This window comes from Ochlerotatus camptorhynchus, unplaced genomic scaffold, assembly GCF_037179485.1.
Source record: "Ochlerotatus camptorhynchus isolate MF236.1 unplaced genomic scaffold, CSIRO-AGI_Acam_v1.1 ptg000211l, whole genome shotgun sequence".
Lineage (NCBI taxonomy): Eukaryota > Metazoa > Arthropoda > Insecta > Diptera > Culicidae > Ochlerotatus > Ochlerotatus camptorhynchus.
In genome coordinates, this window is record NW_027040701.1 from 1,481,505 (window position 1) to 1,494,987 (window position 13,483).

Sequence of the window (13,483 nt, forward strand, 5' to 3'; positions counted from 1 at the left end):
GCAAATGCAACAAACAGTTATGTGCTCAAGTTTAGGCCCAAACGCAATATGGGTGGAAGCGAGGGGTGCGACCATAGAGGTAACTCTAAGACTAGAAGGTCCCGAAATAACGTGCTCAACTTTTTGGCTCAGCTCTGGTACTCTCTTCGGTCCCAAGCTAATCGATTCGCCCCTCGAAACATAGGAAAAACCAATAACCCCTCATTTTATCTGTCAAACTTTCATAGCAAATCAAAACAAACATTTCGTAGTACTAGAATTTTGACTAGAATAGGGTACGTTAATCGTTTGCTTGGGACCAATAGGCTACTAAAGTGGTGAGCCAATTTAAAATCGTTAGTTTCGTATTGATTGTTGGTGCGACTCTATCTACGATGCAGGAAAAATTGTATTTTGCTGTGGTTAGCTGCGCGCACGCTGAGTAGATAGAAAGAAGATTGATGACGATTCTGAAGATTTCTTGCAAAACGATGACGCGCGATGCAAGAAATGAAAGAAATTTTTCCGAAGATTGATTCGCTAGTGTGAGATATGTTGAGCATCTAGAATTGAGATTTAGATGTGTCGCCCCCTTTGGGTGGAAGCGTATCGGAAACGGAAAGTTTGATAGTTGTCACAAAATTTGACATCAAGATGCCCAACCGAAGTCGATTTGGTTCTAACTAGTTTTCAATCCGATGACAAGTAGGCTAACTCATATCGGGCTTTTCCGCTGACGTTGCGCTTGGGCCTTTATTAACGAAAGACAAAGTTGACGAAGAGAATCGATCAATGTTATTTAGGACCTAATGCAATGTTCAGCTTGAATTATTTTGTGGGTGGAATTATTATCATATACATGTGGTATTACCAACAATCAATACGAAACTAACGATTTTAAATTGGCTCACCACTTTAGTAGCCTATTGGTCCCAAGCAAACGATTAACGTACCCTATTCTAGTTGAAATTCTATTACTACACTATGTTTGTTTTGATTCGCTATGAAAGTTTGACAGATAACATCAGGGGTGTGTGGATTCATGCAGAACATGCAGGGGTGAGTGAAATAGCTTGGGACTGCTTGGGACCGTTGTTCTGGTACTGAGTGAGCCAAAAATAATGATGATTTTCTTCGGGACCCAGTGGTCTTAGAGTTACCTCTATGGTAATACCATAGAGGTAACTCTAAGACAAGTAGGTCCCAAAGAAACGTGCTCAACTTTTTGGCTCATCTCTGGTACTATCTTCGGTCCCAAGCTTGTCGAATCACCCCTCGAAACATAGGAAAAACCAATAACCCCTCATTTTATCTGTCAAACTTTCATAGCGAATCAAAACAAACATTGCGTAGTACTAGAATTTCGACTAGAATAGGGTACGTTAATCGTTTGCTTGGGACCAATAGGCTACTAAAGTGGTGAGCCAATTTAAAATCGTTAGTTTCGTATTGATTGTTGGTAATACCAACAATCAATACGAAACTAACGATTTTAAATTGGCTCACTACTTGACTAGCCTATTGGTCCCAAGCAAACGATTAACGTACCCTATTCTAGTCGAAATTCTAGTTCTACGCAATGTTTGTTTTGATTCGCTATGAAAGTTTGACAGATAAAATGAGGGGTTATTGGTTTTTCCTATGTTTCGAGGGGTGAATCGATTAGCTTGGGACCGAAGAGAGTACCAGAGCTGAGCCAAAAAGTTGAGCACATTTCTTCGGGACCTTCTGGTCTTAGAGTTACCTCTATGGTAATACCATCTTCGGGTTGTGGAAAGTTTCCCCTATCCGATGACACCGGTAATTTGCGTTTGATTGCCGTGGAAAAAATAATCAACGTTTGTTTATAAATGTTAATATTTCCTTTTCATTTGTTGGTCTAAAATATATTGAATTGGTTCCTCTTTTTGATAGATCAAATTCTATCCGCCAGACTATGAATATAGCGGCTTTACCTTAAAGCCCACGCACATTAGATCCGGATTGGACGCATTGCGGCAAAGTGACAGCTTAATCTATTGTCTAACTGTCAAATTTACGTCAACGCAACGCAAACGGATCTAATGTGGGTGGCCCTGCCCCTTATACATTCCATAAAAAGAAACCAGATAGGTCTATAGTCGCTATATTTATAGCATTTACAGTCTGGCGGATAGAATTTTGATCTATCAAAAATCGGAATCAATAAATTCAATATATTGTGGACCAACAATTGAAAAGGTACTATCAACTTTTATAAACAAAACGTAGACTATTCTTTCCTCGCCAATCGAAGGTAAATTACCAGCATCATCAGATAGGGAAAATTTCCCCCAACCTAAAGATGGTGTTAGTTTGCGTAGCCGAGCCTTGAGTCACGAGAAAACGGTTTCCGAAGTTTTGTTCGCAATAGCTGATGTGCTTTTTTCTGCTTTTGGTCGTGATTTGCTCGATTGGTTCCGCTATTTGACAGCTCAATTGGCTCCCGAGATTCTATCCGCCAGACTATGAATATACACACAAAAAACGAAAATTGTATCAGTAAAAATATTAACCTTTCAATTTAAAAGTACCCCAAAATTTGTTACTTGAACTATGAAAATATTTGAAAAAACAAGGTTATTTTCAATCCAAAAGTAGATGTTTTGATTTTAACTTGTAGTTTTAAAAGTGCAGATTTTCAAATCAAAAATTGTTTTACTGTCAAAACAACTTCTTCGGGGGTAGGTTTCTACTCATTTCTGGTTAGTTTTTGAATAACGTGAGTAAATAAAAATAAAAACGCGCAAAACGAGAATTGAAAAGCTTGCTTTATTAATTTCTATTCGACCAGTTTTTAAAACAAATCCCTGCTGCATTCACCGGATCATCCGTGAGCTAGACCGGCTGAAAATATAAATAAAATACGGATACCACAGGATCAATATGGTAAGTATATCCATGTCTAGGGGAAGGACGGCTCCAAGTATCAGCATCAATACCGATGGTGGAAATATTAAATATTTTAATATGTGTGATATTTGCGAATCTTACACCTAGTCTGACAGTTGTTTTTTTTTGTTTGGTTATTTTTGGTTTAAAGTGTACATTTGACATTCGTTTAATCAAAAAATAGATTTCACACGAGAGTCAAGTCATTCCTTGATGATTTTGCTGGCCAGGGCCACCAAAATCCACTCCTTGTTCTGATAAATTTGGCATTCTTTGGTAGCTGATCTCAGTGCACAAAATCTGGGGCACTTCCGTTCCCAGGAAATAATCATTAATTTTCACGAGTTCTTCATTGTCTGCAATCCAATGTTCAGTCCTCCGGTGGAACGGGAATCGACTGACTACGGTGCCCCTGTAAACGGAGTCCCATAGTGATGGTTCCGTGGTCGTAATACATTCGCCATGAGCCTGCAATTTGGAGAGATTTGCTGCTGGGGAAACTTGCCTAGTCGAGTGCCGTTTTTATCATCGAAAAAGCCGAAGGCGAAAGAGATCAGAGCTATCGAAAACAAAAATCTAGGCAAACATGATGAAACAGAAAGCTGCAGATAACATAAACAACAACGGTGAAACGTCATTGAGTGTATGCGTTAAAGCTACACTGTTATTTTTTTTTACTTTGTAGCTTTCCACTTGACAGTTAATATCATTAATATTTATACTAAAAACTATAATAACAACCAATATGAGCAATTTCTACACCAAATATTACTTCATATCAAGTTGTACTCCCCCTAGATCCATGTATATATACGATAATGCCTTGTTCAGACTAGAGAGTTTTTTACGATAATAGAATCGCTTTCTTTTCGAAAATTTCAGCATCAGTCAAAAGTAAGATCATCGTTCCGGATTGGGTCACACCGGACTCTGAGCCAGATGGCTGAAACGGTAGCACTACAGTTTAAGGTTGAAGCAGGAGGAGTGGATTGCATGGACGGCTCAACAGATGCTAACAAGGATGGCGGACAGTTCCACAATTCAATATTTTTATTTTTTTTGTTAGTTTTACATTTAAAAAATATATATACGTAAAAATCAAAACAAAGAACTTTATGTTTAAAAAGAAATAAAATTTTATTTGATTAACTACGCTCTCATTTTGAAATAAGATAAAATTTATTTTGACCTAACCTACTCTTAAAATGAAACAGTTCTACAATTTCATTTCAAAAGTAGAAACTTTTAATTTGACATTTATAAAATTTAATCATAAAAGTTGTGACTTTTAAAATCAAAGGATTCAGCATTTTTATTTTAACTGTTCATGTCTTTTGCAATTGAAAGTTTCTGACTTTCTACCAAAAAGAACCAATGCAAACTTTTAATTATACCAACGGTTTTTTTAATTTTGTTAACGTTTATTTTTTGTGTGTAGCGACTATAGATAGGTCCTATTAAAGCCCTACAGTAAAATTATGGACGTCTGTCAAAAGTTGTTCCAATCGAACCGTCAACCGCTTTGCTCGATTGGAACAGCTTTGTTCAGTTTTGTGGTGACAGTCGTCCATACTTTTACTGTAGGGCTTTAGGTCCTATAAGAATGCATAATCGGTTATAGATACTATATATTCCATAGATAGGCAAAGTATAATGTAGCCAAACGAACTGTCAGTTAGTGTAGCCAAACTACTTAGCATGACGTCATGATGGTGTTGTTTGAGGGAGAAGTATTGTAATATTATGAGCACAAAACGCTTTCCACACTCCACATTCCGGTTTATTTCGCAGACAACGGAAGAAGGAAAGATAAAGCAAACCATTCCTCGATTCATTGTTGCTCTGCTGCAGAACAATACATTCCCGCATAAACGCGAACCATCACATGACCTTACCGATAATGGTTATAAATTGTTTATAATCCCTGCTAAACTTCAACTGAAATGGTTATGGAACTTTACATGAACGTTTGTGTGATAAAGTTTTAACCTTATGTATTATGGTTTTTTGGAAGCGGACCTTACAAATAATGGGTTGTTAAGAACCATTACCTTTCCAAATTCTTGTTTTCTCCATACATTTTCGGAAAGAGAACTATATTAGAACGTTTTTACTTATGGTTTGAGAACATTAATGGTTATGGTTATGGTAGTCAGTAAGGTCCATTAATGGTTTTGTATTATCGCTCAACTTTACGTGAAATATATCGTGAATTGGTAATCAGTAATTTACAGGCAAGCAATTCGCGATATATTCCACATAAAGTTGATCGATGTTACAAAACCATTCATGGACCTTACTGGTTACCATAACCATTACCATTAATGTTCTCAAACCATAAGTTAAAAGGTTTTAGTATAGTTTTATTTGTGAAAATGTATGGAGAAAACAAGAATATTGAATGGTAATGGTTCTTAACAACCCATTATTTGTAAGGTCCACTTCCAAAAAACTATAATACTTAAGGTTAAAACTTTATCATTAAACGTTCATGTAAAGTTCCATAACCATTTCAGTTGAAGTTTAGCAGGGATTATAAACAATTTTAACCATTTTAGGTAAGGTCAATTTATGGTTCGCGCTTATGCGGGTTGTCCTTCAGTTCTTCTGCTTTAAACGTGTTGGAATCAATATTTCTAATTCTAATGCTGACTACACGGAAACAAAACATAGGTATTGAACATTTTTCAAGATTACTAAAAATCTGTGATTCTCGGTAGGAATAGTGAAAAATCGGTAGTTTTTAACCTTTCGTCTGTGAATCGGTAGGACTACCGATAAATCGGTAGTTCTGGCCACCCTGTACACAATTAGACGAGCTTCAGCCCTTCAGAATCGTTTGTAATTTCCCATGCACTCATGCACTCGACAACCATTAGGGCGTCCCCAGAAAAGACGCGACATGCGACGCAACCAACGCAAGGAATAATAAGTACACACCAAAGTTTGGAATCGAGTTCCAGCAAAACAAATTGCTGAATAGCTTCCAGCAAAACTATATCTTGCTGCATGTTCAGAAATTTGAGGTATTTTGCTGGATGCTCAATAACTTGTAGATTACAAATATGCAATAACACGGAAACTCGTAACATCTCTATCAGTAAGGCTACTCAAAAGTGAGTAGGCGCACTTTTACTCACTTTTGAGTAAACGACGTTCTCGCACAGAGTGAGTCAAAACCACTCTATAATATTTTTAGCCGGGAAGTTTTTTTTTGTTTTGATAAAAAATGAAAATTACCTGCTCCAGATTCATTTAACTGGAGCTGAAGACGACTTAAAATCATCTTCGCATGCAACTCCTACTTACCTTAATACATTTAGGCCGGTGTTTTACAATAATTTCGCCGTTTCTTAGAGAGTTTGCTCCGACACGGCTAGTATTTTTTTCATGTCCCGGATTTGGCTGCCTGTGTGGCTTTTACTCAGACGAAATTGAGTACGATCGATTTCCGGTGAGCAAGCTGAAGTAAGCGTGTAGTAAAGTCTAGGAAACTACACGGTAACCGCAAAATACACAATAATGTCTACATAGTAAGCATTTTCGAGGGAAACTGAGATTACCCATTAAATGAGTAAAATTTTACCCATTTATGAGTTAGATGGTAAGTTAAATGAATTAACAGAATAAATTGAATTTTTCGAAAATATATCAAAGTAAATTGAACCTTAAGTCTGTTTCTTTTTTAGTGTGACAGTTGTAACGTTGAGTATAATCATGTTTACCTACATTTGGGTACACACTTAGAAATTATCACCGACTTCGGTAATTTCTTCCGAAATCTGAACAACTGAACTGTTCGGTAAAATTTATGCAATTCAATTGATTTTCAGCTACTTTGAAACTAAATCTCCACTAAAATGACAAGATTTGATCATTTAAACAAGGTTTAAAATGTTTTGAAACTATTTTCAAATTCAATAGCCTTTAAAACGAAGGTCAAAGTTTTACCGAACGGTCAGCTGTTTTGATTTCGGTAAAATATACCGAATACGAAAATAAAATCTTATGGTGGTAAGCTCCAACCGGTATTATTCTCGCATGAAATCCCGATCAAGAATGTCCGGCGGCTTTGATGTCGACATCAGAGTTAATCAACACGACTCTAAGCAAACACTTTGCAGATCATCCATACAGGGACGGTATTAAAAATTAATCCGAGTTGGAGCTTACCGCCATTAGTGTGTACAACTTACTTATACTTTTGGGTAGAAAGCGATTGGAAAATTCCATACGAATTGCACACAAGTAAACGAAACTACTTTGACCCAAGTTTGCGAAGGCGAACCAGCCTCAGGTTGAAAGCCTCCCTAATAAAGAAAACTTAACTTAACTTTGACCCAAGAGGTTTGACCCAATACTAAGGTACCAAATATCGAGATTGGGACAATATATTTATTTTTATCACATAAATACAAACACATTTCATACGCTAATTTACCATTTTATCACAATAAATTGCTAACATCACTTCCCTTCTTCAGCATCATCATCTTCATCATCTGCCTCGCTTTCGCTCGGGGGCAGATCCAGCTCGTACTTTCTATTCTTTTGCTCTGCTTCAGCCTCCGCCAGGTATTTGTTTTGAGCTTCCAGAATCTCTTTGCTGTTGGCACAAGCTGCATACGAATCCAGTAGCTCTTGATTTAGCTCGACGAACGAGTGACCCCAAGAGAATTTGTTTAGATACCAAAGAGCTTCATCCTTGAACCCGGTAATGTACATCGAGGCGGCTATCGCTTCCACGCATGATAGCTTACATGGCTTACCATAGTTGACTGAAAATTAAGATCAATTTAGGATTTTATTTGCTTTTTGGTTGTTCACGAAATACTTGGATTAGCTGCAACCAGAAACGGCAGCAATCTTGGATGGGGCGACTTCATCTTGTTGAACGGGGTCTCTTCAAGCCGAGCCCACGAGCAATCGACGACAGCGATCCCGGATTTTTCGATGATGTCTCTGTCTAGCGGGCTGACGCAGTTCACTCCAACGGGAGTCAATACCAGTCCGGGGAATCTGTGAAAGATTTTCGGATTGTCGAAATGATATATTGTGGATTACATCATAAATCTTACATAGATTGGATCCTATGAACAAAAGTAGTAAACTCATGCTACTCGAAAATAAATTCTACGATAGGTACTACAAGCACCTACAACAGGGCTACAAATCTTAACTGAATAATGTATGTTCTAGTAGATATACACGGCTATGAGCTAACTGCCGTTTTTTCTTTAGATATGAGTAAATTTCTTATGGAAAGAAAATGCTCTGAGTCAATGGAATTCAGTCGTTGAGCCGTTGAGCTATTGTAGTTGGTCGTATAATAGATGCTACATATGTATGTATTTCCATCGGTATTTTGCGTCGCTTCAGCATAATACTTCACAGTGGCTTTAATGCTAAAAATCTAGTTCAGTCCAAGAGTCATATTTTTTCCAAATCCAATTATTTTGTTTTATGAAAGGACGAAGTTTATATTTTCCCGGTAACTCCGAATGCCCGGCTTTTCCCCGGTTTACTGGTTAACCTGTTACTACTACGCTGGTAATAAATTTGTATTTCACTTACTTTTGTCCCAGTCGCAGATTATCGATCAACCCATGCCGGGCCAGCTTCCGCCCGGAGCACTTCTTCGGATCGCAGTGGTTCAAATCCCACATACTGACGGGGAAATGGGGAGGCTTTCCCAAGTCGAATTTATCGTTGCCGCCCGCCTCCTCTTCCGAGCTACCGGCCTTTTCTTCATCAGAACTACTGTCCGAAGATCCGATAGCCAGATCGGCCACCTGCAATGGATTGTTATTAGCTTGAAGGAAATCTACCTACTACAGAGAAATAGATCACCTGTTCTGCAAGCTTTTTGTTTTTGCCCGTGTTTGTGCTGTTCCGGTGGTTTTTCTTTTTATAATTACGCGATTTATGCATGATTCTTCCGGCGGTAAAAATCTTCCGATGAATGAGCAAAGTAAACAAAAACAAATCAAGCGCACGTGTGATAATCCCTTCAGGAACGTTCCGCCGGGTGAAAACGTCAAAAATTGGTCTAATTTGGGCGGCTGTTCCGTGACAGTTGAGGAGAGGGATTTTTTGACGTGCTGACGAGAGTTGGGAGAGCGGATTGCCCAATCTCCGAGAGAGTGAGCACAAAAAATCAGTCTATGTGGCCATCTTTGACGAATGTGGTTTGAAAGAAGTGTGGCGAAAACGCGTGTGTGCTTCGGAAATCGCTGATTTTTCGCAGATTTTCTATCGCGGCCACTCGGTGAAAGTGCTTGACGGAACCCTGGTCGATTCTGTGCCCGTGGACAGTGGTTTTGTTGCGTAGACGGATCTCGGTTCTACTTCCCTTGGTGTGCCGGAGGTTTTTTTTTCGGTCGGTGTCCGTCTTCTTTTTCGGTTCTTTTGTTCCCGTTTCCTCCTCTCTTCTCGCGTTGTTCCACGGATTTCGGCTCCGGACGGTCGTCGTTTCTGTGTGAGGAGGAAAGATTTGCGTTTCGTTTCCTTTCTTTTTGGGTTGAAGGAAAAGAAATTACAACCAGTTTACACCCCGTTTGTGTGTGACACAAGGTTTTAGTTTAATCGGTGCAAGGAAGAAAAGGAAAAGAAAAAAATCAGCAAAATGTCTCAGGAGACCGATTCGAATGAGATCAGTGCGAAATTCTCTAAACTGAACGTGAATGCACTGGAGTTTGTGCCGAGCTTTGCCAGCACGACAGCTTCGGTCGCAACGGTGGCGGCAGTGACACCAGCAGTGGTGCCGGAGCCGACTGAAACGCCAACTGCCAACACCACCACAGGAACTTCCTCGTCCGGCGGAGGTAATACGCCAACTTCCGCAGCGGCCACACCGACGCCACCGTCGAGCAGTGCGGCACCGACGCCCATGGATGTGAAGGGAGACGAGGAGGCCAAAACGCCGGAAAACAATGGTAAGTCCCGTTGCTAGCATATTGTCTAATTTTCGCTGTGCGGGGTGCTCGGGGCGGGGACACTCCTTTGCCGAATGGAACAGCAGCAGCAGCAGCAGGTGCAAAACACAGAGAAATTTATTAGTGAAGAAAGTAGAAAGTGGCATTGAGAGATCGACGGAATCGAACGGAAGAGAATATGTATCGCTTCCAGAGTTTCCGCTGACTGCTAACATGAGAGGTGGATGAGAACGAAGCGAGGGAGGAGAAGCCTTACGTCATGTTTCATACGAAGTCGACTGCTTCTTACTATTCGTCTCCTATATTGCTATTGTTTTAATTAGTGCAATTTGCGTTGATTTTCATCATTTATATACCTAAAGGTTATTATTCCTTTATGAAGGGAAAATTACCCTTAAGCAGAAACTAGTTGAAAAACTTTGAAAATTCCTTGCTGCATTATTTTTAGAAAATAGGTACCTTGCTGATAGCGCAAGAAACACGCAATGGATGAGATAAGGTCGTCTGAGGAATAGGTGGATGGGGAAGAAAAATAAAGAGGAGCTACCTAGGTAAATGCAGTCTCATGTAGGTAGTCGAATCGTTTTCCGAATAACGTGCTTCACCGAACACCTTCTACTCTTTAATGCTGTCTGGCTTTCAGTAGGTCTGCTTAGTACCACGGTTTTTTTTTTGACGCATAAATAGTTGTTTAATAGTTTGTTCTGCGCTGCTCATATTCATACACTCCGTTGTTGGAATCCACATGGGTGTAACTGTAGGGCGACGATAAATAACATAAATAGGCGTAGGTACGTCCCCAACACATGGGAATAGTAGAGCGGGAGGAAGAAAGCATTGAACGTCACTACTAGTGGTGTGGATTGCGTCTGTCCAATGCAAAGGGGTTCCCGGATTGGCAGAAGTGAGCATGAATTAAAGCACGATGGATTTCTTTGAGCGTAGATTTATGTCACTAGCTAATCATCCTATTATTAGAGTTAGTTAATTAGTTTTCTTTATTAAAGAGGATCCTATTATTAGAGGCTTTACTGAAGTTCGTGATATTTCATATTAAATAACATCCCCCCGAAATTATGGAAAAGTTCCATTTAATTAACAGCGGCTATGAATTTTGAGCTTTTCAGCCGGAAAGTCACTACATTATATCTTCGAATATAGATTACTCCTCAACATTGGCGTAGCTAGAAAATTTATCTGGAGGGGGCCGAAGGGGGGCCTGCTACACTTTTTCAACCAATAATATGACATTGAGGCTTACTATTATTTTAATGATGAAACAATAAATTTGATTAAATTTATTCCATAACAACGATTGGGACCTCGATTGGGAGAGCCTTAAACGCTTACTGATTTTGAACAAGCAATGATCGTTTGTTCACGTTTTTTGTAATAAAATCATAGTCCGGATCTTGTAAATGTAAGCATCTCAAACTTAAGAAAATTCTCATGGTTAGGTAATTTTATGAATTTTGTAACTAGATTTTTTTTTTGATCAGTCAAATCTCAGACATAGAACCAAAATTAAATTATAGGAGTTTGAATTTTATAATTTTATAAAATTCTGGCTGTTTCAAGGTAAAGTGCACACAGAATAAATTTAATACACTTAGGACGTAGGAAAATGTTCAAGATGCACCATTTTTTGACGTAGGACTACGTCGGTGATTTCTATATGTCTGTGATTTCTATATGTTTATATTTCTATATTTTTGTGAAAACTGAAAATGGAACAAGTAACGAAATTATGAAATATTTTGAACATTAATAACTCAGCTGCTCCTGGACCAATTTCAATAACTTTATCACCAATCGATCAGAAATATTTCTACGCATCGATAGCAATGCTGTTGATTTTCAACAAGAAATTATTTAAAAAATGGGAAATGTCAAGAATTGTTAAAAAGCGTCGAAATAACTAACAAATCCACTAATTACGTACATGCATATGCTGCAAACAAACCCATTTGTTTTCCAGATTTTGTAACTAATAAAAAAGGATATTCGAAAAGAAAGAAATTAATACATATTAGGTATATGCAGAAATTGAAATTTCTGCCCGGAATTTAGCTGCTGGAGTGCAAATTTGTGACAATATAAAAACATCAAGGCACGAGTCTTCGCTATAGAGAATGTACAAATATGGCCATAAAATCAAGATTCATCATTCAAGATTCCATCTGATTCCATTAGCTGGAAAACTTTTGAATACTTCCTGATCAACCTACAACCTACCAAATATCCAGTAACCTTTACTAATATCTTGGACATTATGGAGATCTTTCGAATACTTCCTGATGTCTAGGAAGGATGTTTGAAAGAATATCCTGTAACTTATGCAACGTTTCCTGAACATCTACAAAACTTAGGTTTACAAAATTTCGTCAACTTCTACAAAGTTCCCCGAATTTAAATGAATTCTCTACATCTACGCAGTTTTCAGAACTTTTCGAAGTTCCTTTTTTCTACGAATGTTTCTGAAGGTCTATGAATTTCCCAGGATATCTACCAAGTTTACTTAATTTCTACGACCTTCCCTGAACTTCTATTTGAAGTTTTACGAAGTTTCCACAAGTTAAAGAAAAAAATTCCTTGGCTCATGGCCAATTTGTAGAGCCTGAAGACGTCTTATTGCCATCGATTTGATATTATATAATTTCTGAAAATTGTTTCTTCTAGTCCAACTCATAACAAAATTTACCAACATAAAGGACTTTAAAAAATCTTTGTTGGTGGTCCAATTTTATTAATCACTGTTAAATAGTAGCATTGAACTTAACAAGCTTGACAAAATACCGGTGAGTCAAAAACAAACACCAAAAATTCTGGAGGGGGCCTAGATAATTCTGGAGGGGGGCTGGCCCCCCTGGCACCCGCATTAGTTACGCCAATGCTCCTCAACCAAACAAATGATGTATGTTCTTGACCCACCATTTTGTATGTAAAATTTGCAAAACAATTGTTTTTCTATTGAAACTGCAGTAACGAGACCGATTGTTAGAAGGTATCCAAATTATCAAAAAAGGCCGATTTTCATAACACTCGGATTTTGTTATTTTTTAAAGATTCTAACCTGATATTTCCTCCATATATTGGAATACCTCAGGAGATATAACCAGATGGCCAATCACACATCTAGCCATATCTCAAAAAACCACATGTTCAGAACACATCTAGTAGATAGTTTTTCCATATAGATTTTCAGGTCAATATCTTGAAAAACATCAAATCCCGCGCTGTATGAAAAAGGGCCTTTATTGATAATATGAATACCTTCCAATAATTGGGCTCTTTAATGTAGTTTGAATCAGATTTTGATGAATCTATTTGATTCTTCAAATGGTGAGCCAAGAACGTATAAAACATGTTTCATTGAGGAGTAATCTCTATTCATAGATATAATTTCTAAAAATCTAAAAGCGCTTTAGAGCAAAATCTAAAAAGGTTGGTATAGTTGAAGATGCTAATTTCAAATAACAGACTGTAGTGGTAATTTTTATATAGATGGAGTAGATGAAAGCATAGAGTTGATAGTTCCGTTAGAGTACGGCAGTGTGAAGATTGCATATAGATATTAGAATAGCGAGCTAGGACAACTCGCAACAACAAAGATGCGGTAAAAAATCGGTAGAACTGTTTCAAACACGCAGTTGGTACTT

At 38.1% G+C, this 13,483-nt stretch overlaps 2 protein-coding genes across 2 annotated transcripts in view; one reads left to right on the plus strand and one right to left on the minus strand.

Annotated features, from left to right (window-relative positions):
• Nucleotides 1–7,291: 7,291 nt before the first annotated feature.
• On the minus strand, nt 7,292–8,842 carry LOC135703230 (18S rRNA aminocarboxypropyltransferase). The gene is made up of 4 exons (XM_065224352.1): nt 8,740–8,842; nt 8,464–8,681; nt 7,724–7,908; nt 7,292–7,667 (listed from the first exon to the last, which is right to left on the minus strand). Exons 1-4 carry the CDS (start codon nt 8,818–8,820, stop codon nt 7,357–7,359), a joined length of 795 nt encoding a protein of 264 aa, XP_065080424.1. The 5' UTR covers nt 8,821–8,842; the 3' UTR covers nt 7,292–7,356.
• A 203-nt stretch (nt 8,843–9,045) lies between these two features.
• eRF3 (eukaryotic translation release factor 3) overlaps nt 9,046–13,483 on the plus strand; it is a 31,409-nt gene continuing 26,971 nt past the window's right edge. The window contains exon 1 of the mRNA XM_065224460.1: nt 9,046–9,824. Coding sequence (XP_065080532.1) covers nt 9,515–9,824 — 310 coding nt within the window. The 5' untranslated portion in view covers nt 9,046–9,514. The remainder of the gene's footprint in view (nt 9,825–13,483) is intronic.

Coding starts and splice junctions, on each gene's coding strand:
- LOC135703230 (XM_065224352.1), bottom strand. CDS start 8,820: ATGCATAAATCGCGTAATTATAAAAAGAAAAACCACCGGAACAGCACA. Junction 8,682..8,739: donor ACAAAAAGCTTGCAGAACAG/GTGATCTATTTC, acceptor AATCCATTGCAG/GTGGCCGATCTGGCTATCGG. Junction 7,668..7,723: donor TCTGGTTGCAGCTAATCCAA/GTATTTCGTGAA, acceptor CTTAATTTTCAG/TCAACTATGGTAAGCCATGT.